General features: G+C 45.3%; 1 protein-coding gene across 1 annotated transcript in view; it reads left to right on the forward strand.

Annotated features, from left to right (window-relative positions):
* The window catches only part of ALPK2 (alpha kinase 2), a 145,099-nt gene that overhangs the window by 45,766 nt on the left and 73,943 nt on the right, over positions 1–25,390 (forward strand). Inside the window, 2 exon segments of the mRNA XM_035712423.2 lie at positions 22,793–23,721; positions 23,724–24,526. Of these exon segments, the coding sequence (XP_035568316.2) occupies positions 22,793–23,721; positions 23,724–24,526 (1,732 nt within the window).

The raw sequence follows: 25,390 nt of genomic DNA on the forward strand, positions 1-25,390 counted from the left end.
CAACGTGGGGCTCAAACTCACAACTCTGAGATCAAGAGTTGTATGCTTGGAGACGCCTGGGTGGCTCAGCTGTTGAGCATCTGCCTTTGGCTCAGGGTGTGGTCCCAGGATCCAGGATCAGGTCCCCGCATAGGGTTCCCTGCAGGGAGCCTGCTTCTCCCTCTGCCTGTGTCTCTGCCTGTCTCTCTCTGTGTCTCTCATGAATAAATGGATAAAATCTTTGAAAAAAAAAAAAAGAGTTGATGTTCTTCCAACTGAACCAGCCAGGTGCCCCAAGATGAAAAATTCTTTGCATCCTAAAACATTCACCTGCCAGTGTAGTTTGACTTCTACCAGTGTGTTAAATGCTGCTTAGGCAAATGAATGGTATTTTGTGCAAATGTCCTCCAAAGATTAAAGGCTGGTTGTCAGGGGCAGCCCGGGTGGCTTCCCGGTTTAGCGCCGCCTTTGTCCCAGGGCATGATCCTGGAAACCTGGGATCGAGTCCCACATCAGGCTCCCTGCATGGAGCCTGCTTCTCCCTCTGCCTGTGTCTCTGCCTCTCTCTCTCTCTCTCTCTCTCTCTCTGTGTGTGTGTGTGTCCCATGAATAAAAAAAATAAAATCTTAAAAAAAAAAGCTGGTTGTCAGTTATCATATTAGTCTCAGATTTTCTTGCCATCATCAGGACACCAGAAACCACCAGATTAACTCATAGTTCCCCAAAGAAAAGTACTTTTGTTTTTAATCTACATGAGTTTAGTCTTTAGGTCGTTAAATCTTCACTCTCAGGTGTTCAAAAGCTCCTCTTCCTGTGTTTCCCAAGGATTTTTTTTTTCCTGGCTTCATAAACCCAATCTGCAGTTCCACTCTGGTCAAGAACTTATCAATGGACCTTCTGATTTTACCTCTTTCCTCACCTGGCATCATCCTTCTCTATCCCTGGTCCCTGGGTTCTCCTCCACATACCCCTCTAATCTTGTAACACCATGTACTTTGAACAAGTGAGATTGCTAGAGGAGATTGATCAGGGCTGTTGTGACCTTTACATACCACAGGTCAAGTGTGCTTGGCAGGGGAGAAGTGGAAAGCCAGGAAAGCATTCCAAGGGAGGGCGACGTTAATAAGAGCATGGTTTGCACTGTAGCATGAAAACTTTTTTTTTTTTTTTCAAAATACGTGGGGGTTGGGAGGAGGAGAAGAAAATGCAAATAGATGTTTTCTATCTCATAGAAAGTGAATTTTGAGGAGTGCATATACATGCAAGGAATTGTGGTCTTTTGTGAACACGATTTAAGGCAGCCAAACAGATAATCTGTCCAGGAACCCACACCTAGAGAGAGACTCCTCTCCTCAGCAAGGAGGTCATCCCACCACGATGAGAGAGCACGGATTGCGAGAGAGGTGGGAGGGAGGGGAAGCTGGAGTGAGTGGGGTTGGTCAGAAAGCCTGGATCCAAGGCAGGGGTGAGGCTGCTCCTCCCACCCTTCCTTAGCTCAGCAGTCCAGCCTGAGGTAGGCTGGAGGCGTGCCCTGCAGAGGACCTGGTGGGGGCCACGCACAGTCACCATGAACCAGTCTGTGCTTGATGTATATGGGTTGAATAGTGTCCTCCCCAAAATTCATGTTCATCTGGACATCAGAATGTGACCTTATTTGGAATTAAGATATTTTCAGTTGTAATTATTACTGAAGGTGACATGGTGGTGGATTGACGTGGGTTTTAATTCAATAACTGGTGTTTTTTTTAAAAGGAGAAAATAGACACAGATGGGGACATAGCCATGTGAAGACAGGCAGAGCCCCAGGGATTCAGCTACAAGCCAGGAAATGCTGAGGACTGCCCCCCACCACTGGAAGCTAGGAAGGGGCAAGAGAAGATTCTTGTCTAGAGCCTTCAGAGGGAGCATGGCCTTGACAACCTTGATTTGGGACTTCTAGCTTCCAGAACTGTGAAAGAATAATTTATTTATTTATTTATTTTTGCTACTCTCTTCATAGTGGTGTGTTATGACAGCTCTAGGAAACTAAAACATGATATATCTGAACATTTTAGGGAAAAAAAGTGCTACCATTTGCCTATCTTGACTTAGGGGTGACTGACTTCTCTGATAATGTAGTACTGGTCCCAAAATACCAGCTGGATTCACCTGGGCCACCTGAGAGGCATCTATGAGTCAAGGGGCAAGGAACATTTTTCCAGTTATGCCTCAAACTGGATATTGATTACTTAAGATTGTGAAGGAAAGATCAATATGAAGATTTCCTGGGTCACTTGTGTTTTGGCCCCCAGGGAACATTTGACAATGCCTGGAAATATTTTTGATTGTCGCGGCTGGGAGGGGATGCTCCTGGCATCCAGTGAGGAGAGGCTAAGGGTGCTGCCAGACATTGGACATTGCCCGGGGCAACGCCCTACAACAAAGAACTATCTAGTCTAAAATGTCAGTAGTGTTGAGGCTGAGAAGCTATGTAATAAACCACCACAAAACAGAGTTCCTTGAAATGGTAGTGTTTTATTATTTCTCATGGTTCTGTGGGGGTGGCTGTGGTTCCTCTGCTGGCTTGGCCTGGCTCACTCAATGCTCCCTCTGGCCACTTGAGTTTGAAGATTGGTTGGGCTGGAAGGTCTAAGACGGCGTCACCAACAGGTCTGGGAGTTGATGCTGGTTGTTGTCTGGGCCACCTCAGCTCTCTTCCACATGGGCTCCTATCCTCCTCCAGGAGGCTAGAACTGGCTTCCCCATGCTGTGGTCTCAGAGCAGCATTCCAGGGGAATGGATCTGCAGGCCTTTTGGTTGCCACCGTAATACCAATTCCAATACATTCCCCTGGTGGGAGCAAGTCACTGGACCAGATTTAAGCAGCACAAAAGTAGAAGCCACTTCTTTAAGAGTGGAGTGGCAAAGTCACATTGCAATAGGGCGCGCGTAAATGCACGGGAGGAAATTGTGGCAAAGTGTGTGATCTACTACACCTTCTCTCCATCTAACACGTACCTAATTAATCTTTTAAATCACCTACTTAAGCCTCTTCATCCTGCTGGAAAACAACTTTCTAAGGCTCCTTTTTGCCTATAGGACAATTCTTTCCATTCCTAATCCATTCATTTATTCTGCAAACATCAAGCACACTTGGTAGGTTCTCATCAGCCCTAAATAGGAGCATGCAGAGGGCTAAGAAAATGTCTCACCCCTGACTTCTGTGATCTCACAGTCCAGCGGAGGAAGCAGACACAGAAGAAGACAATTAGCAGAATGAGTCATCTTTTTTCTTCCTGATACCAACCAATTCTGACACCAGCTGGCTGTTCTACAATTCAGTTCAGTTCTGACAACCAGATATTCAGAGGTAGCATCAGACTCCACAGGTTTAAGATCTCCCTCCCTCAAGATCACCCCCTCGTCCTGCTTCAGACATCATTAGTTGCAAGTATTGGGTCCCTGGTCACTTCTGTCTGACTGGCTACAAAGTCGGGGGATTCCCACAATCTCCTCTCCCTCCTTCAGGTTGTGTAATTGGCCAGAACAACTCAGGACTCGGGGAAAACACTTTACTTACCATAATCCTTTTGTTATAAAGGGCACAATTCAGGAACAGCCAAACAGAAGCAATACATAGGGCGAGGCGTGGGGTCAGGGCTGCAGCACTTCGTGACCTCTCCAGGTTTGCCCCTCTCCCGGAACCTTGATATAGTCACCAACCTGGGCCCTTTCTCAACCCAGTCCTTTAGGGATTTCTCTGGAGCTTCCATTATGTAGGCACGAAATGATAGAATTTTTGGCCAATGGTGATTAACCATCTCTAGCCCCTCTCCCTCCCGGAGGTCTGGGCCTGGGGCTGAAGTTCCAACCTTGTAATGGTGCCTTGGTCCTTCTGGGACCAGGCCCCCTCCTGAAGCTTGCCTAGGGGTTTCCAGGCACCAGTCATCCCATCACCACACAAAAGACATCACTCCAGAGATTCCAATGGTTTCAGGAGCCATGTTCCAGGAACCTGGACAAAAATTGAGTATTCATTTTTTTTTAAGATTTTATTCATTTATATGAGAGAGAGAGAGAGAGAGCGCATGAGCAGGGGAGAGGGGAAGAGGGAGAGGGAGAAGCAGACTCTCCACTGAGCAGGGAGCCTGACGCAGGGGCTCTATCCCAGGACCCCAGGATCATGACCTGAGCTGAAGGCAGATGCTTAACCCACTGAGCCCCCCAGGTGCCCCCTGCACATTATCCTTTACTTGGCTTCTGTCTGTCTCCTGACTGGACCGAAAGCTCTGTGAAGCCTGGACTTTTCGTTCAGGGCTCAGTCGATATTGGCTGCACGAAGTTAGTGACTTCTGCTTCACTGATGTCCCCCTCTTCTTTGTTGGAAGGTCAGCTCCTAGGGGCAGGGAGTGGGATATCTGTCATCTCTTATCCCCACAGACTCATGTGTTTGTAAATGATGACAAAATTCTCCAGGTCCTGCCTCAACGTCCTCATTTTCACTGTCGCCATGCTCTGCCCCTTGCTAGCTGTGTGGCCTTGAGCAAGTCCATTAACTTCTCTGTGCTTTGGTGTCTTCATAAAGTGATCTTTTGTGATCATTTAAATGAGATTTTTCATTCAAAATGGTCAACAAAGTGTGCATTAAGCATGCAACAAGTATCAGTTATTAGTTAATAATTGATGCCCTTTTCTCGACCACTCCCTGAAAGCAATGTGGTCCCAGAATTACTCTGAAAGAATTACTCTGCCCTAGCTGACAGCAGTTGTACTTAGAGCCAGGATAATTTTATCTGAATAGTTTTGAAAAGCATTAGAGTCCCTGGAGAATTTTCAAAGCCAGGAAAGAAGTGGACATTTAACAGGTGAGCTGGAACCCAGCCACAAGTTGAAGCTGCTTTTCTCATATATGCTTGTACTTGAAACCCTGTTTGGAAGGTTTTTAGATGGTCAAATCTGTGACTGTAGTGATGTCTTAGACTTTTTAGTTATTCCTCACATCTGGGTGGACAGATGCCAGGAGCACCGGGATACTGTTATATTCTCGAAGCCATTCTGGTTTGTCACAAAGAGCTGTTTATAAGTTCTTGTTGTCTGAGCCAGACACTTTGGTTTCTGGAGGCCGTCACCCTCTTTCTGGACATGATCACCCAGGGAAACCCAGACTCCTTGTCAAATACCTAAAAAACATGAGTCGTTGGTCAAAAATGAGTCTGGGCAAATGAGTATTGGAGAATTAGTTTCAAACATCTCGATCCCTGCAAGAAACACTTCAAGCCACACATCCCACTAACAGCAGAATTGTCACCATCAATGTTACTTACAAAAGAAAGGAGGTTTTCCTTTATTTCCACCATTTAGAGCAACGATCTGAAGCCAGGTTGTCTGGATGTAAATCCCAGATCTTATATACTGTATCATCTTCAGCAAGTTACTTAGCCTAAGACTCAGTTTTCTCATCTGCAAAATGGGGATAATGATAGTACTGCTTTATGGGATTGGTATGGGGATTAAATCAGGATGGGCGATTTAGAATTCTCTGCAAATAATATTTTATGCAAATGAACATGCCCCCACACTGAACTATCATTTTTGACCTGATTAAAAATAGGGCAACTTGGAGGTAAGACGGGTAGCAGAGCTTGGCAGTATTTTCCCTTGGCTATTTCCCTTTGGAGGATGAGATGTAATTAATGTGTTTCATCAAGGGACCGTTGGGTAGAAATAAAGATGACTGAATCCTGCTATGTCTTGGCTAAGACAGAAAAGGCATTTCATCTGAGGTTGGAAAGCATTTTGTGAACTTCGTGTTCCTGTGAGCTTAAGTAGGTGTAACAAGTCTTAAGGATGACTGGCGGAACTTTCTGCACCCCGAAGGCCTCTGTGTTCCCAGCACAGAGCCCAGGCGGGCGTTCTTCCTGAATGATTTCAGCATCGTGGGCATTCCTCAGAGCATGCCTCGAGCATTTCGTGAATGAGTCCTGAGGGTCTGACGAGAAACTCCCATTTAGTCCCCAGGGTGACGGGTCTGTGCCGAGAATCCCCCGCCTGTCCTCACACTCTGGTTTTGACTTTGGTTAGGTAAGTGTGTCAGAGGAGTGAATGGTTATGGGAGCCACACTGTGGGACACTCATCTTTTCCTGAGCATTTGCTCCCACTGCGGTGCTGGCTCTCAGGGCAAATCGATGCTAGTTTGGGAGCAGGTGACAGACTGAGTCAGGAGCCCCTCCCAAATGTTGGGACAGAGAGGAGTGCAGTAATCCCTGGAAATTGGATGCGTGCTAAATGTCTTTGTAAATGCCACTCCATCAACACTTTCTGGGGACTTAGAGCAGACCGGTAACATTAGGAAGTTCGGGGCCAACTGGGGTTCATTCTTAATTCGTAATCACAGAATCTTGTTCCAACACTTCTGATGATTGACAAGATGGGGAGCCTCACTGATGTAGAAATCACAGCATTAGTGCTAGTGATCACTTGACTGACTCCCGTTTTAAAGGTGAACGTCATAAAGATGCTACTTGACAAGGACAGACGGCGACTTGGGGGAAGAGCTGGAACCAACTCAGGCCCCATGAGTCCCAGGATGGGCTTTGCTCCAACTCTGAAGAAAGGGGTGTTGGGCAGTGGGTTGGCAGGGGAGTGCAGGACTAAGAACACAATTTGGTTTGGGAACATGTGTCCTTGTCCTGGCCAGCACAGCCTTATTTTCTGCCTCTCAGCCAAGAGTCCCCCATGAAATTTACCTCCATCTTTGCCCCATCACGCCTGGGAGCTTCTCCTACCTCTGACTCCATTCCCCTCCTCCCTGTACTTTTAGTAACTAAGTTCTGAGCCACTTCGGAACTCAAAGATGTTAATGAGGTCTAGTGGCTTGCTCCCACAGGGCCTTTGCACTTGCTCTTCCTTCTACCCAGAATGTTCTCTCCCCACGTAGCCCCATGGCTAGTTCTTGCATCTGCTGCAGCTCACCTGATCACCTAGAGCTTCTCTGACCAGTCACCAATAGCTCTACCTGCCCCAGCACGTCCTACGTTTCTTATCTTGCTTTATTTTTCACATAGCACATGACATAATGTGTGTGTGTGTGTGTGTGTGTGTGTATACATATACTTAACAGCTTTGTGTGGGTGTAGTTGACACACAACGAACTGCTCATTTAAAGCGTTCAATCTGGTAAGCTCTGATATGTGCACACACCCATGAAGCCATCGCCACCATCAAGATGAACATGTCTGTCACCCGCAAACGATTTCTCGGTGTCCCTTTGCAGCCTGTCTCGGCCATTCATCCTTACACAGCAACCCATCTGCCTTCTATCACTGGAGGCTAGTTGTCTTTTCTCGAATTTTATATAAATGAGATCATAGGGCGTGTACTCTTCTGTACCTGGCTTCTTTCACTCTTCATGATTATCTTGAGAATCATCTGTGTCCTTTGCTGTGTCAATAGTTCATTCTTTTTTATCATTCAACTGTGTTTCAGTGTTTCATTGTTTGGCTCAACCGGAATTTGTTATTCCATTCACCTGTTGATGGACACTTGCATTGTTTCCAGTCATGATGCATATTTATTTGTATTTGTGTTTATTGTGAGGATCCCTCAAGTGGATTGTAAATTCCATGGGAGCAGAAATATGTCCAGTGTTCCTTGCTGTACCCCAGAGCCTGCCCAGTGCCTGGTTATCATCACACATTCAGTAAAGATCTATGAGATAAATTATATAATGCATTCAGTGCTTTTGCTGTATTCACCACAGTTTTGCCAAGAGAGGGGGGAATGCTGACGGGGTTCAGGATACATTACCTCAAAATATGGCACCTTGGCATATTAAATAACTTAAGCTGAGGAATTATTAAAAACGGCAGAAGGAGGAGGGTCTGAGTGCTCCCTCCCCCACAACCATCCTCTCCCTGCTTCCCTGCAACAGGTCTTAAAACTCGTCTGAGACAGGTACATTTCCTGTGCCAGGGGGAGGGGAGACATCTTTATCACCAGAGACAGGCAATTTGGGGCCAGGAAATCTGTACAAACAACCTTGTCAAACTCATTCTTACCTTCCTAGTTACTTCTTTACCATTTGCTACCTTTAGCCCAAATCCCTCTGTCTTACCAATTTTTCACAAACTTCTTGTTTCTTTGTCTAAAATGTATCAAACAACTCTGCTCTTGTCACTTCTTTGGGTCTTCACTCTCTCGTGAAGACTCCCTTGTAAAAATTCAATAAAATGTGTATGCTTTCCTCCTGCTAATCTGTCTTCATCAGTTTAATTTTCAGATCTGTTCAGGGACTCTGAATAGTTGAGGAAACTTTTTCCTCCCCTGCAGAACCATTCCATGAGCAGCCATATGAATGGGGGGGCCTGATTTAAATTACTATGGCTTCTTGGTGGTCAGCCAACTATTACTTTAGAGGCTGTGCGGTCTAAGGGGATTGTGAAGATAGGAAGTAATTATAAAAGGCCCTTGGCAGGAGCTATAGGAGCAGACCACTGTGTCAGTAGCTCCTGTGGCCATTTGAGCTCCCGGGAGTCTGCTCTTCTGGTCATTATGCTGCTGCCCCTTCTCTGTTCTTATCATTTCCCATTCACTGGGTTGCCAGGCCAGCAAGGCAGGGGTTTTTCCTGCTCTCCAGCCCAGGCCAGCCTTCCTGCAATATGAGATGCTCCTCTCAGGTGCCATGTGGCTCCCTGCTTTCCTGTGGCTGCCTGGGGCCACACACCTACTCAGCCACAGGGTCCCAGAATATGGGATCAAGGCAGAGGCACAGTGAGATGGCCCAGAGGAATGAAAGAGAGGGACATAACATGCACTGAGGCTCTGGCAGGGCAGGACACAAAGAGAAGCAATTGAATTGTGACAGTTTCTTCCCTGACCGCAGACTCTCAGACTGATTTTGAGAGAGAAGTTCTCGGGTCTGGTTTTGTGCCTGGGTGGAGGGGTTGGTTTTTTTTTTAAAAAGCAAAACTAGCTCCAACACCCACAGAGCTGGATGTGGGGGCAGCTTGTCAAGCAATTACTGGGAACTCAGCTCAAATTGAGCAGTGAGTCAAGTGACAGCTGATATTTTTTTGAGAATTTAATAAAGGGACTTTCACTTTTTAGAAACATTGGAGTCCTGGAGCTGGAAGCAACTCTAAGAACTTGCCGCTCAAAGGTGATTTCAGAGCCATAGCAACAGCCGCCACCATAGCCCCTGGAGCTCTCTAGAATGCCCAAGTCCTGACCCCTTCCCCTGCCAGTTGGATTCTGCATTCTAACAAGATCCCAGGAGATTCCTGTGCACAATGACACATGAGAAGCCCAGCTCTAAGGATTATCCCACACCTGGCTCTCTGTGACACACGAAGAACTCTAAAAAATACTGATGCTCAGGTCCTACACCTAAGAATGGCTGATTTAATTAATCCAACCCAATTGGTTTTTTACTTTATAGATCACCCAAGGCCCAGAAAGATCATGGGATTCTTCAAAGTTCTTAACAACTGGTTAGGAACACAGCCACTATTTGAAGTGAAAAAGTCTGTCTCCTAGGACTCGTGTCCTATTATATTACTCTCACTGCATTACTCTCTATCAGCCGTCTTCTAAAACAAAATCTACTAACATGTGTGCTGGATTATAACTCAAAACGAAGTGATCATGAGGCTTGCCTTCAAAAAATAAGGATTAATGGAGGGCCTATGGTACACTAGAACCATTCAAGACCCTGGGGACCCAGTAGGGAGCACAGTGAAGTCCTGATCTCATGGGGCGGGGTAAAGAAGGAGTTACACCAGCAAAACCAGTAGTGTCAGGTGACAAACAGAAAAGGAGGTGGGGAAGGGAAGGAGTCTTGGGAAGAAGGGGTCTCTGCTGAGGTGCTAGGAGCAGGGGTGTGAAGGGTGAGAGCAGGAGAGGGCTGGGATTATCCTGGGGCAGAATGTTCTCTCCAGAAGGACCAGCAGGGGCAGAAGGAAGCTGGAAGTGGGAGCATGCAAGGTCATTGCAGCTACAGAGGAGATAGAGCAGAGTGGGGAAGACCCACAAGCAGCAAAGCCATTATCCAGACAAGAGAGGAAATGGCCCAATCCAGGGTGGACCTGGAGCATGGCGAGGAGCCACCAGGTTCTGTATCCATCTGCCAGGAGTTCCTGCTGGATTGGATGCCGAGGGGAAGTGAAAAACGGGACTCTGAGCTGTGCCCCATGAATGATTAGTAGAACGGAATCACAATTTTTTTTGAGACAAGAAGCAGGCCTGGATTGCGGTCAGTTGGGTTTTTGACGAGTTAGCAGTACTGGTCTTTATAAGCTAACTGGCTTTTATAAAAGAACTCTGGGTCTTCCAGTGTCTAGTGGTGTGCTGTTTTTGGCCTGTTCTCAAGATGCCATGTCTTTCATGGACAGATTTATAATTTAATATAGGAGTTCTTCTGTTGTCACAATGTGCCTTGAGATTTCTGGACACACTCTGGGCATTCTGCTAGCTTGGGTGGAATGTAGGGACCGTTTCTAACTACCCTTGGGTTTTCATTTGATAAGAAGGTCCAGCTGTTAGGGCGCCTGGGTGGCTCAGTTGCTAAAGTGTCTGCCTTCGGGTCAGGTCATGATCTTGGGGTCCTGGGATCAAGCCCTGTGTTGGGCTCCCTGCTCAGTGGGGAGTCTGCTTCTGTGCCTCCCCCCACCACTTGAGCTCTCCCTCTCTCTCAAGTAAGTAAATAATTTTTTTAAAAAAAAGAGGGTTCAGTTGTCTGTTTACTAAGCCTGATGGTAGTAATGCTGGAGGTTTTTCTTTTTCTCCTTTCTGAAGTCAGTTTGCTTGTTTCCTATTTAAAGAATATCTGGTCAGCCTACATTGCTCCCAGAGGCTCAGAAAGCTGTCAAAAGCTTAGCACTTTTGTGTCAAAATAGAGCCAAGAAATCACTCCTGATACATGCCTAAGCAAAGATCCCTCCTCTCCCATCAACTTACCAATTCCTCTACCTCCTTCAGGGCCACACAGGAGCTAGCATTCATTTAGCTCAGTGCTTCTGAGCTCTGGTTCCCCTTTAGAATCACCTGGGAAGCTGCAAAAATATGCATGGTGAAGCTCCTCACCCTTGAGATGCTGCTTAATTGCTTTTGGGGGGGAGGGGTCTTGACACTGGTATTCCCACCCCTCCTTTTAAATACTTCATTCTTTAGAGTACTTTTAGGTCCACTGCAAAGATGAACAGAAAGTACAGTTTCCATACCCGTCCTTGACTCACCCCACACACAGCCTCCCCCACCATCTCCATCCCCCACCAGAGTGGTAGAGTTACCATCAGTGAGCCTATGTGGAGCTGTCATTATCACCCAGAATCTGTGGTTTACATTGAGGTTCACTCTTGGTGTTGCACAGTCTATGCTTTTGGATCAATGCATAATGACATGTATTCACCATTATAGTCTCATACGGAGTTGTTCACTGCCCTAAAAATCCTCTGGCCCTGCTATTTTTGAAAAGCACCCCTAGTGATTCTAACATTCAGCCTGGGCTGAGAACTACTGATTTAGTGCTTTCTGTGTGCTGGGCCCTGCTTTAAGCACTTCTAGGAATTACCTCCTATAGTCCTCAGGTCATCCCCTGCTGTAGGTACAGTCACAGTACTTTAGTAGCTTGTCAACATCACACAGTGAATGGGCAGTGTGTGAACCCAGGCAGTCTTGCTGCAAAGTCTGTCCATTAACTGCTGTGCCATACTGGCTTTGCCATCTGCCTCTCCCGTCTGCTCAGAATTGCACTCGGGTGAAGAGGAAAAGTAGAATTTCCACTGCAGTTCACATGTGCCTTGTTCTCCTGAGCAGGACTCTGTGCCTTTCAGCTCACAGCTTCTGTCTTTAGAGCCCTTTCCCCACCAGCTCATTTCTTTACTGTCCCTTCCACATGACCTGCTCATTTCAGCTCTGGTACATCTGCCACGAATGCCCTTGCCACTTCCCCCCCCCCAAACCCGGAGCCAAAATTTAATCCTTTCCACTACGCTCAAGTTCCACGCTCCTGGCATGTTGTCTGAAGATCCAGGCCACCCTGACCTCTCCCCTCCTAGCACCAGAAATGCTCCCTTGCCTTAATTGGGCCTTTTGGGATTCAGTGACACTAGGGTTTGCAAATTGCATTTTGCCCCCTGTGTAACACCTGAAAGTCTCATCTCTCCGCAAAATTGGAGCTCCCCTGGGGAAGGAGACCATCAATATACCATTGATTTCTCTCCCCTTTCTCAAGTCCCACACACTGGCTGGGCATGTATTGTGGTAGGTCCAATAGGACATATGGGAGAATGAGGTGTTTCTGCTCCAGCAGGGACCACAGCCCATGTCAGGTCTGGAGAGCAGGAGCCCTCCATCCTCCCCCTGGCACACTGTGAGCGTGTGCTGAGCATCTTACAGTATGGTTTCTGTTCCCCTCTAAATGGCTGCTTTGATCTGATTCCCAGGGATTCCCAGTTGGAGCCTGAGGTCCAAACTCCCCAGTCTCAGGTGGAAAATCCCCCACAGTCTGGGCCCTGCCCAAGCCCTGGTGGGTGACCACATCTCCTGATTTATCTGAGTCAGTCTCTATTTCCCTGGCATGGCCCTGGTTTCTGCCTGCAGTATTGGTGTAGTATTAATAGTGTCCCTTTTCATTCTCAAAACTGTTCTGTTTAAATAATGAATACTGCAGTGGCCCTAGCTTTTAGCCCACCACTCCCCTAGGATCTCACCTTGAGGCTGTTCCTTGTGCCTGGAATGATCAGCTCCCTCCCCAACCCCAGGCATATACCAACTTTCCCGCCAAAATCCTTCTGTGTATGTCCTGTTTCCTGTATACTCAGGAAACCTTCTCTCATTATCTTGTGTCCCCTGACCTGGCTCTCCATAGTTAGGCATGTTTTTGATAGCCCTTGGCACGTACTGTCCTGTATTGTAGTCGCTGGTATAGATGCCTCATTTCTCTTATTAGATGAGAAGCTCTTAGGAAGAGCCAAGGAATTTACCATTTTTATCTTCTACATAGAGCCTAACACGGTGCCTTATGCATGGTAGACATTTCTTATAATTTCTTAACTGTGTTACTTAAGATAGTCACATCTCGGGTCTCAGTTCCAACTGAGTCAGTGAACTAAATCACCCTCTATCAGTCAGGGTCTAACCAGGAAGACAAAAACTATTTTCACGCATTCAGTGTGGGATTGTGTGGGTGATTGAGCCACCAGGTCACCCAGAGATGAGCATCAGCAGGAAGCCATCATTCCCTAGGCTGCTCAGTCAAAGGGAGGTGGCGGGACTACTAGTTCTGGGTCACAGGACAGAAGCTGGAACCCTGGTGGGCCCGTCCTGTGAGACCTGGAGCTACTGAAGAGGACAGAAGGGATGTCCTTTTAGAAATACTACCTGAGGGGAGCCTGGGTGGCTCAGTTGGTTAAGCGTCTACCTTTGGCTCAGGTCATGATCCCAGGGTCATGGGATAGAGCCCTGGGTGGGGCTCTCTGCTCAGCAGGAAGACTGCTTCTCCCTCTCCCTCTGCCTGCTGCTTCTCCTGCTTGTGCTCTCTCTCTCTCTCTCTGTCAAAAAAATCAATAAAATCTTGAAAGAAAGAAAGAAAGAAAGAAAGAAAGACCACCCGAGGGTGACTTTTCCCATCCTCCCCCTCTCCAATCTCCTGCTGCCCTGTAATCAAATATAGCAGGAAGCCAGTGGTCCTGGGAACCGGGGATCCAGGGGCGGCACAGCTCCAAGTCCCCTTTCAGTCTTCAGACTTGTGGTTCAATAAATGCATCGGAGAAATGAGTGAACAGGTAAATGTATGCAGAAACTCCTCATCAGTTCTGAGGTGTATCTAGCTCGTAGAAAGTATGATCAAGAAGTTCCGTGTGTTCCTAGAATTAGAATTCTCCCATTTCTTCAACAAACATAGCTTTGGGGCACGAAAAAACCCAAGCCTTTCTTATTCCTTTAGTTATCCTGAATAATTCAATCAATCAAACTGATAGTAGCAGTTAGGCAAGTAACAAGATATGGACACTTAGTGTAAGAAAATACTTTGACCTTCACCTGGTGCTGTGACGGGGGCAAGGACATGGATGTCATCATGTAAGTATTTATTGAGCCTTGTGCTCTCCCTCCCCTCTGCTGCAGGCAAGGCTCAGAAAATCTGCAGGGTGGGGAGGTAATGGGAGGGGGGCTTCAGAGGCCTCCCACCCCCCCACCCCCCCACCCGAATTCCTGGCTGCCCCAGGGAAGACAACTGCAGACATTTTGTTCCCAGGTCTTGTTTCCCTCCACTGGAAAGTGGAGAGCATAGTAAAATAGAACAATACCTGAAACCCAGGGAGGATTTCCTGTCTTACCTCCAGCCAATCGCTTCAGCTTTGTCTCTCACGAACACTGTCCTCAGGGTGTCTGGTCAGATTGCAGGGTTTGTTTCAGCAATTTTAATCTTGGTTGGGAGAGTTTTCTGGGGAGCAGGGGAATGACCTCCAGGAGACAAAAGGGAGAAGAGAAGCAACCTGAGCCGGGGAAATCCACTTTTCAGTCTGCACGGGAGTAAGTCATTCTATTTTATTTGTCAGTGGAATGGTGAGTGAATAGATGTATGAAGGAATGAATGTGCAAATCCAACACCCCGAGGGGGCAGTAATGGTGGGGGTTGTAGGGATTTCATTTATTTATTTTTTAAATTTATTTTTAATTTATTTTATTTTAATTTTTTGGGGGGTTGTAGGGATTTCAAAGAATACCAGGTCTGATAGGTCTGTTTTGCTGGTAGCTAGAGAAAAAAATTGATTCCTTGTCTTCTTTTTGCACCTGTTACATTCTATTCCTCAACCCCCTATTTTCATATTCTTATTTGCCCTGTTCTAGTTCTCACTCGCATTTATAATCCTTGTTCCCAAAGCACAAAACCATCCTATGATCTTTTGTGCAAGATCTCTAGAAAATCTAAGGTTAGCACCCCCCTCCCACTCCTGTATTGATTGATCGAGCCTTCTCCAGCCCCAAATTACATCGTGTAGACCCATGTACCGAGCATTAAATGAGAATCTTTAGGGGGTGGGACCCAGACATAGGTCTTCTTCCTCTTTGTAAATCAGGAAACTGAGGCCCAAAGAGATGAAGTCATCTGCCTAAGACAGCACCTAAATGATTATACTGAGCAACGTGTCAGCCCTGCATTCTGTTGCCCATTTTCCAGAGTGCAAGGGCACTTCTCTGCCAGGTGTTTTGTTGTGAGAGAATTTCTGAGAGCATTTTAAAGCTTCCCTTGGTGAATAGCTTTAATTAGTGGTTTTCAAAGTGTGGTCCAGGGACCCCTAGGGTGCCTAATGACCTTTCGGAGGATCTGCAAAATCAAAACTATTATCACAGAAGTACTGAAACATTATTTGTCTTTTTCACTGTGTTGACATATGTAGTGATGATAAAAAGCAATGGATGGTAAAACTGTTGGTGGCTTAGCATGAATCTAGGCAGTGGTCCCAAATTATACTAGTTGTCATAGAATTGTTCACTGTTATGCAGCCATAGTTAAAAATCAAAACATTTTACTTGATAATGTTTCTGATGCATCAGTAAAAACTGCTAATTTCATTAAATCTTGATGAAGCACTTTTACTGCCTTGTAAGGAAATGGGAAATGGGAAATATGCCCATCCATCTCTGGTGGATTTCCTTGAGATGATAGTCGTCTTGAGAGAAAGCATATATATTATTGTTTAAGTTACAAGCTGAACTAGCCACTTTTTCATGAAGTACAATTTTTTTACTTGAAAGAACAATGGACAAACGATGATCATCCAACCTTGGATATTTGGTGAATATTGTCTTGGAAATAAGCAAAGTAGGCCTGCCACTTCAAGGAAAACTTACAGTATCTGGTGCTAGTGATAAAAATCCAAACTTTTAAAAAAGGTACAAACTTACAGTTATAAAATAAGTAAGTCTGGGATGTAATGTACAGCATGGTGACCATAGTTACTAATGTTGTATCATGTATTTGAAGGTTGCTAAGGGAGTAGATCTTAAAAGTTCTCATTATAAGAAAAAGAAATTTGTAACTCACTACAACATTAGTGAGTGATGTTAACTAGATCTATTGCAGTGATCCTTTCACAACATATACAAATATTGAATCCTTATGTCATATACCTGAAACTAATGCAATGCTATATGTCAATTATACCTCAATTTAAAAAAAATCCAAGCTTTCAAGTTATCATTGCAGTCCCTTCTCTGAACTAAGGACTTCCACTTTCTTCAGATATTCTTTCTGCTTTTTTATTCTCCCTCGGGGACCCCCTTTATGTATATGTTGTGAGCTCACTGGTATCCCACACACACAGGTCTCTGAGAGTCTGTCCACTTTTCTCCATTCTTTTTTCTTTCTATTCTGAAGACTAGATAGATGCAATCAATCATCTGCAAGTTCATCAACTTTGTCTGCTCACCTCTGCTCTTGAGCCCTCTAGTAAATTTTTTCATGTCAATTATTATACTTTTTAACTTCAAAATTTCTATATAGTTCTTATTTATAGCCTCTGTGTCTTTATTAAGACACTCTTCTCACATTTTCCTTTAGTTCTTTAGACATAGCTTCTTTTACTTCTGTGAACACACTTAAAATAGCTAATTTAAAGTCTTTAGCAATTCCAGGGATGGTTTCTACTGACTACTTTCCTTGCCCCCAACCCCCATGTATGGGCCATGCTTTAATCTTTCTTTGCATGTCTCTAATTGTTTTGCAAAAACTGGACATTTTAAACATATAATGTGGCGACTCTGGAAAGCAGATTCTCTCCCTTTCACAGTGCTTGTTGGTGTTTGTTTAGTGACTTTTCTGAACTAATTCTTTAAAACCAGTATTCCTTATTGTTTGTGGTCACTGAAATCTCTGCTCAGTTAGCTTAGTAGTTGACTCATGATTAGACAGAGATTTCCTTAGATGCCTGGAACCAGTAAGTCTCTCAGTTTTTGTTGAAAGGCTCTGTGCACATGTTGGGACATGCCTTCAACACTCAGCCAAGCAGTAGACAACTCTGTCTTAGCTTTCATTTCCTGCTAGCACAGAGCCTTCAGGTCAGTTAGAGTTGAGTGCTTACTGTCTTCTTAAGTCTTTCCTGAGCATGCATACAGCCCTGGACATGCTAAGCCACACACATGTGCATAGCCTACTAGATTCCCAGAAACATGTTGGAGCTTTTCAATGCCCCCTGTGGGCACCTCATTCCCTATCTTTCCCTCTTAATCTTTTTGGTTAGCCCGTTGTTTGTCTCACCAGTGATCCAGTGCCTCAGGCAGCTGTGATGTGAAACAGTTGCCTCTGAATTTTTACCTGACAAATGTCTCAGGAAAAAGGTTGTTCACTCTAGTTGAACTCTGAATCAGAACACATAAAGACAGTCTTGTGAGTATGATTTTTCAGGGAGCCACCAGAGAGGTGGGATAACAATTCACTGAGAATGGGGCTTTGGAGCTGCTCCAACCCTGTTCTGCCCCTTCTGGTGGCTGCCAGACCCCTGACTTCTGCCATGATTGTGAACACTTGGTTTACATGGAGGTGGGGATGAGGGATTGGACTAGGGAAAGTTTAAACACCAGAAAATTTGCTATTTTCCTTGCGATTCCGTTATTTTTCTTGAATAAATCTTCAGATTTGTCTTTGGTTAATTTTCAGAATTCTGAAAAAGTTGATCCTGGCAAATTTTGTGTCAGTGTTCTCATTGCTTTTATGGAGGAGAAAATTTCCAGAAGTTTTAATTCTGCCATTACAGATGTCCCTCACCCTTCCACTGCTACCAAGCAACTTAGCACAGAATTGACTTATGTTGTTATGATTAATTAATATTTGTATTATTTCCCTAACTAGAAATTTCAAAAACTTGTATCCTTCATCAGAAGCTTAACAGTTTCCCAAATTATTTTGGAACCAACAGTAGGAATATTAATGCATGTGATTTAAAAAGGTATTATTTAGAAGATCTCATGAACCAAGTTCCTCCAGATGAACAAATACATGATGTTACAAAATCATATATGGGTAAAGATGCCTGTAAAATGTAGTCTAAACCAATGGATTTTATGTAACTAGTTGATAGGGGTTCAGATTCCACATTGCAACCACTCTTTGTATAGTTACAAAGAAGATGATCTATAATCATATGAAAAGACTATTAAAATACTCTTTCTTTTCCAACTTCATATCTGTGTGAGGCCAGATTTTCTCAATATACTTCAACCAAGCCTTATCGTATTACAATACAGAAGCAGGTTAAAAAAAAAAAAGACCAGCTGTCTTTTATTAAGCCAGATAGTAGCTGTGTGAAAAAAATGTAAAGCAGGGGCACCTGGGTGGCTCAGTGGTTAAGCCTCTGCCTTTGGCTCAGGTCATGATCCCGAGGTCCTAGGATAGAGTCCTGGGATCAAGAGCTTCTCCCTCTGCCTAGTCTCTGCTTCTCTTTGAATGTCTCTCATGAATACATAAATAAAATCTAAAAAAAAAAAAAAGTAAAACAATGTTACTCTTGTGAAATTTTACTTTGTTTAGGGAAAATATGGGTATTTTAGCGTAAATATATGCTATTTATGCTAATATGTAATGGGCTTATTTTTGTTATTTTAAAACGAACAAAAGTTTTCAATTTTTCTCAGCTTTAATTTTAATATGGTAAATATTGAAAGATGTAACCCACATAAACAAAGTTCTTGGGAGTCCTCAATTGTTTTTGAGAGCATAAAGGGGTCCTGCTGCCAAAATATTTAAGAACCTCTGATTTAGACCAACCCAGGGGGTTCAAGCCTAGAAGAAGCCCCATCCACTTAAGGTCACATGTACGTCTTTTTCTTTAATATGGAAATGATTAATTTAGAAAGAATGTAGAGCATTCCAGCAAGACTTTCACAGCGAGGCAGAGGAATGCTGCTGCTTCCTTCAGCCAAAAGGAAAGATATGCAAGCAGGGAACGCAATTAATTGTTCAGGGAATTTCTTCCGGGATGCTTTTGCATTCCTGTCAAATCACTGTGGGGCACACAGGTCACTCTGCCAGCATCTTGCAGATTCGAAAGCCCAAGCCTACTGACATCGTTTCAGCTGCCACCACTGGAGTCTCCTCTTTGAGCTTCTCTTGTTCTTCCAGTTTCCACTGAACAACTTAGCACAGAGCAGACCTACAAGGTTCTCACAGAGATTCAGATTGTTTCCCCCAGTAGATTGTTAGTCATTTTAGGGCTGGACATGACATGGCACACATCTCCTTGACTCTCGCTCAGCACTCAACCTGACACTGGGCACCAGAACAAACTCTTCATGAGTGTGTCAGTTGACCAATGAAGATAAAGACTTAGGACAGAAACACTTTATTTGCAAAAATGATCTCTCTACATTTGTCGCTTCCTTTTTCTGAATGTGAATTTTCTAACATGACACACTGAGCTTGACCTCAGAGAAGAAGGCTCTGGTTTCCTAGCCTAGCACCACCACTTACCAGCTTTGTCACTTCAGGGAAATCAATCAACCCCTTTGTGTCTCCACTTGGACGCAGGGAGCAGCATAGCACATTGTTTACTAGAGGGGATGGTCAACAAGCACAGTACTCCTGGCCAGATTTTCTCCCTCTCTTCTTTAAGATATTTAGAGATAATGATCAAGGACATGTCAACCACAAACCATAAGTCTCTGAAAAGAGGTCATTAGCTAGTGAGAAGAATCATACTTAATTTACTTCTTAGAGGTCAGTTATGCTTTTTCTCTCTAGTAGATTTAGGATGATTTGTAAATCTTCTATCACCTGAAACACATACCCCATAAAATCATACATTACTAAATCATAACATTCTCCCATTTGCTTATTTATTTAACCCATTATTTTCTCCATATTTTTCTAAAATTTGTTTGGTTTTACCCTCTTTGGTTCTTGAGAACTATTTCTGTTCTCTGCCTTTGCTAATTTCTCGCCTGGTCTCTTGGCCTCTCCAGCTTATTTTCCTCGCTTCCTTTCTGTTCTTTCCACACAAGTCTTGGCAGGTGGTTTCTCTGGCATAGGGATTTGGTCTGGATAAATCAGGAAATCACAATTATTTGGGGTTTCCCAGTAACCCATGGTATTGTTTTATGCTCTTTCTAAGTTCCTAACTGAGGCTAGGTCTCCAAGGACTAATGGAAAAGAGGCAAGCAGGCAGTGGCATGGGCCATGTGAAGCTCAAACAAAGGCCTCTTTGTCTTCATTCAGCTTTAATTCAGCTCAATTGAGGAGACCTACATGTAAGTAATGAGGATGAGGATGAGGATGTCTCCAAGGGCAGGCCAAGGACAACTTATAGCAGAATGTGTGTGTGTGTGTGTCTTTTATTTTATTTTTTTAAATTTATTTATGATAGTCACACAGACACAGAGAGAGAGGCAAAGACATAGGCAGAAGGAGAATCAGGCTCCATGCACCGGGAGCCCGACGCGGGATTCGATGCCGGGTCTCCAGGATCGCGCCCTGGGCCAAAGGCAGGTGCCAAACTGCTGCGCCACCCAGGGATCCCCTTTTTTTTTTTAAGATTTATTTATTTATTTAAGAGAGAGCCTGCAAGAGTGGGTGAGTGGGGTTAGGGGGAGGGAAGAGTGATGGGTAGAGGGAGAGAGAGAGAGAAGCAGACCCCTGCTGAGCGTAGAGCCTGACACACAGCTCCATCCCACCACCCTGAGATCACAACTGGAGCGAAACCAAGAGTCAGGCCCCCCTGTTTGGGACCTTTAAAAACAGATTCTCAGGCCTTTTACCCGTGGATTCTGATTCAAAAATTTTAGTTTCTTGATGATTCTTCTGCACACTTCTTGAAAACCAGAGGTAATCTGGTCTTAGCACTCTCATATCTTTTTTTTTTCTAAGATTGTATTTATTTATTCATCAGAGACACAGAGATAGAGGCAGAGACACAGGCAGAGGGAGAAGCAGACTCCCTGCAGGGAGCCCAATCCAGGATTCGATCCCAGGACCCCAGGATCACACCCTGAGCCAAAGGCAGAGGCTCAACTGCTGAGCCAGCCAGGTGTCCTCCTCCCCCCCTTTAAAATTGAGTTATATTTGACATGCAACACTGTGCATGTTTTAAGGTGTACAACATATTGATCTGATGCATTTATATTGCAGTCTGATTGCCACAGTAGTGTTAGCTAATATCTCTATCATATCACATAATTATCATTTCCACATTCTTATGTGACATAAGGTTTCTGTTTTGCAAAGCCCCTTCACATTGATTTTTCTCATTGGAACTTCAGAATAACATTGTGAAGCAGATAGGAGGGGCAGGCACTGTTTCCTCTAGAAAGTGACCCTAAATTTCATCTCCCCATGCTGTTGGCCAAGGCAAATCGAACATGGGCTGTGGCCAGCCTCAGCCACTCCTGGGTGGCTCCTGCTTGCGAATCAGATTATAAAAAACTAAGATATTAACAAAATTGGAATTAGTCTATTATTTTTGAAAATGAGGCGTATCTGAGCAGGCATCTGACGATTGAGGGCTTACGAGCACATGTGAGCTTGGGGAGACAGAGCGATGCTTTCAGTGAGAAGAGAGAGAACAAGAAAGACTGTGTGCCACTGAGGGCCTGACACTAATCCTTCCAGGTTATGTATTTGTGCACATTTTGTTCAGATCAGTCAATAAATATCTAAACATCACCTCTAATTCTGGCTAGACCCACAGCTGCTGCTTTCTGAAAAGTGCTTTTTGACTTAAGAGCTGGATAATGCATCGGGTGAGACCAGCAATGTTATAGCTACACTGAGGTCAAATGAGATAAATGAGTGCAAATTATAAAGCAAGTGTAATGGGTTTTTATTAGGATTGCAGAGCCTGGAGACAAGCCCTAGTGGGAAAGGTCAGCGAAGCCGGTCAGGCTGGAGGCTACCCGGAGCTCCAGTCAATAAAGGGAGCCCTGGGTGGCGCAGCGGTTTGGCGCCTGCCTTTGGCCCAGGGCGTGATCCCGGAGACCCGGGATCGAATCCCACGTCGGGCTCCCGGTGCATGGAGCCTGCTTCTCCCTCTGCCTGTGTCTCTGCCTCGATCTCTCTCTCTGTGTGACTATCATAAATAAATAAAAATTTATAAAAAAAAAAAAATAAAATAAAGGGAGGAGCCACGGGAGCACTGTCTCTCCTGGTGGAGGGAGAGCAGGCTCAGCATGATCCAGGATTCAGTTTCTTCCCTGTTGGGCCAAAGCCGAGCACCTGGCTCCGTCTGTGTAAGTCAGGATGGCATGTGGACCTGGGTTTCCAGCTAGAGGGGCACACGGGGTGAGGTTTAGACTTCAGAGTCATGCAAAATTAAGAGAAATGGCACTATCCTCCATACACATAATCCCGGCGTGATACCTTGACACCCTCCTGGCAAGAGCCAGGCCTTCCTAGCATGGGCTTCCACAGAGTTATTGCTCATGCTGCTCCCACTGCATGAAGTAGGATTCTTCAGTCCTTCGTGTACAATGACTCACTCCAGAAAATTGTGTTTTTCTCAAATTCCCATAGCATAAAAAGGACTTAAAAGGAGAGATGAAGAAACCAGATTATAAGATGTCTCCCCATTCATCTGAATAATTCTCAAGCATTTTTCAAGTTGGGGTAAGATGGTGGAAAGTTTTAAGGGAAAATGCTGAGCTTCCTGGATTCTCAGCTCGAGGGCAGCTGGAGCCCAGGGGCTGGTTGCCTCTGACCACAAGCCCCCTTCCAGGGAGACCACAGAAGATCTCCTGGAGGGTGCAGCTAAAACCATGGTCGTTTTCTGTATGCCATGACGTGACAAATGTTGGCACGTCCATCATCCAAAACATGGCAAACTTACCTGTGTGTTCTCTTCATCCTAGCTGTACCCCTGATGACGCTGCCGTGTATCAGATCTCTGCTAAAAACTGTTCTGGAATGATTTGCTGCTCTGCTTCTGTTGAAGTCAGGTGCTCAGCAGAGAACTCGCAGCTCTCTCTTAACCTGAAAGATGGCAGGGGCCCAGGTTGGCCACCTGCAACAGAGGCGTGTGCGCAGGGCAAGACAAATCAACTGGGGGAGGAAGAACCTCCTTGTGAGGGCGAAGAGTATGTCTCGGCAGGTAGTCCCGTGTCTGCTGACTCCCCCTCCTCCAAATTCAGCCCCTCGTGCTCCCTCCAGTTATTGGCCAACAGTGACACTAATGCATCCAGGTCTGAAAATCCCTTGGATGTTACGGGAACGAGGCCAATGGAAGAGGCGCCTGGTCCGGATGACACAGAGGAAGTTGCAGTTGGGTTGCTTTTTTCTGATTCAAGTACAATCCCCACTAAACAAAATGTGTGTTACCCCAGGACAGCGCATTCCGAAGTATCGAGGCTAAGGGATGGTGCCTCAGGCAGTGATGGCCTTAAGGAGGAAGTCTCAGACTCTGGTCATCCGGATCCTAAAGCGCAGAAGTACATCAGCTTCAGCCTGCCACTGTCAGAGGCGACCACATCCGCTTGCCCAGGTGACAGGGACACGATCAACCAGCAAGGCAGCCCACAGGTGTCCAGCGAAGACTCTGACAGTGACTATGAACTTTGCCCAGAGATAACCCTAACCTGCACCGAGGAGTTTTCAGATGATGACCTAGAGTATCTGGAATGTTCCGACGTTATGACGGATTACTCTAATGCAGTCTGGCAAAGGAACCTGCAGGACTCTGAGCATGTTTTTTTATTAGAAAGCGATGACGAAGAGATGGAATTCGGTGCGTGTTGCCTGGGTGGGTGTGAGCATCTCCTCAGTGAAATGGGTTGTGGGCCTCGGTGTCGGATGACACGGGGCCTATGGATGCCACCACTGGCTTCTGTGGTTATCACTCACAATCCCAAGAAGTGGGGGTGAGGAGCAGCCAAGCCTCCACCCACAGTCCCTCATCCCTGCAAACGGGGATGATTCTGACTTGGGGGCCTCACCGAGACACGACATCTACGGTGACAGACCAGGGGAGACATAAACCACCCACTGCTTCTGGGGCCGCTGAAAATGATTATCCAGGAATTCGAGGAGAAACCAGAGACAGCCACCAAGCAGGAGAGGAATTCCCCAGTGACAATCTGCTAAACATGGATAAAGCAGTGATAGAGACGGCGATGAAGCGCTTGTCTGGTGAGTTAGAGAAGCCAGGGGTGAGCCAGTGGATGGAGATCGCAGCAGACAAAAAGGAAGGGGATGGGGGGTCACTGACCAAGACGGGCTCTGAGAAACCCCCCAGGGTGAGGCGGCCAGGCGTGAGAGGAAAACCCAAAAAGCTGAGCCCCAACCTGAAAGAGAGTGCAACAGAAGGCACCCTTAATCTCCTCTATCCCAAAGAACCTGTTAAGCACCCACTAACCCAGAGTGATAAAAGAGCCGGTCTTCGTGCCAAAGCAGAAGCTGCTGATTGGAATTCCCAGTTCCCTGCAGGAGAAGGTGCTGTTCCAGCGCCAGCAGACCAAGGAGCAAAAACCCTGCAAACTCCACTGGGCTCAGGCCCCCAAGGAGCGAACTCAGACTTCCAGGGGGAAGGAGTGCCGGTCCATAGGCTGTTTGAAACAAGCGGAGTTCCAGGCTGGAGTGCTCTTCCTCAGGTAAGACTCCTCTCTTTAAAAATTGCTAGATGAAAGGTATTTGTGTGTGTGTGTGTGCGTGTGTGTGTGTGTTTCCCTTCCCTTCATATTCCTGATCACTCTACCACAGTGTAAATCAAAAGAAGTCTCCCAGTACCATTAGGGTACTTGTGAATGACAGCTGCTGCTGCTGGGAAGGAAATCTGGTTTTGAAAAAAGGCCCAGATAAACCCTAAGCCATCCTAATTATAGCAAAAGACAGATAGAAGTAAGAGGCACTAATGGGATTCTGGACAGCTGGACAAAGAAATTTGATATTTTGTCTACCGCATGTGTTTTACTAGGCAATGTCTCTATTCAGAAGGGTTCTCAAGCAAATGTTTTGGGTGAAGACCTTAAAAGAAAAAGAAAAGTCTCTTTTGGCAATTTCTCAGGGAGCTCTTTGAAAATGGTAAGCGCTGGTTTTAGTCAGAATTCATCGTAAAATGAAAGATTTCGGTGCATCTCAAAGATTTGTAGAACCCACTCAGTGGTGTTGGAGGAAGTAGACAGAGTCAGGTTTCCTTCGCCCAACAAATCAAAGTAGATTTTTCAACGAATGCCTGTTTTTGTTTTTCTTAGATCACAAAGTATAAAAGAGGCTAAGAAGGTACCGCCGGGGAATAAATTTGTTTCACCCTATTACCGATTGGGGGGTATATTTGAAAGAGATTAACAGGAATAATTAATGCACCAAAGATACTGTGTTTGATGTGCGAATGTCTTAAAGGCTCCCCAGGGGGCTTTGCATTGATGTTGTGCTGTGAGGCCAAGATTTTATTTTTGCAAATAACTACCTAAGAAAAGGTTTTTCAATTATTTTTACTAGATCTGTGTTCTCCCTCC

This window comes from Canis lupus, chromosome 1, assembly GCF_003254725.2.
Source record: "Canis lupus dingo isolate Sandy chromosome 1, ASM325472v2, whole genome shotgun sequence".
Lineage (NCBI taxonomy): Eukaryota > Metazoa > Chordata > Mammalia > Carnivora > Canidae > Canis > Canis lupus.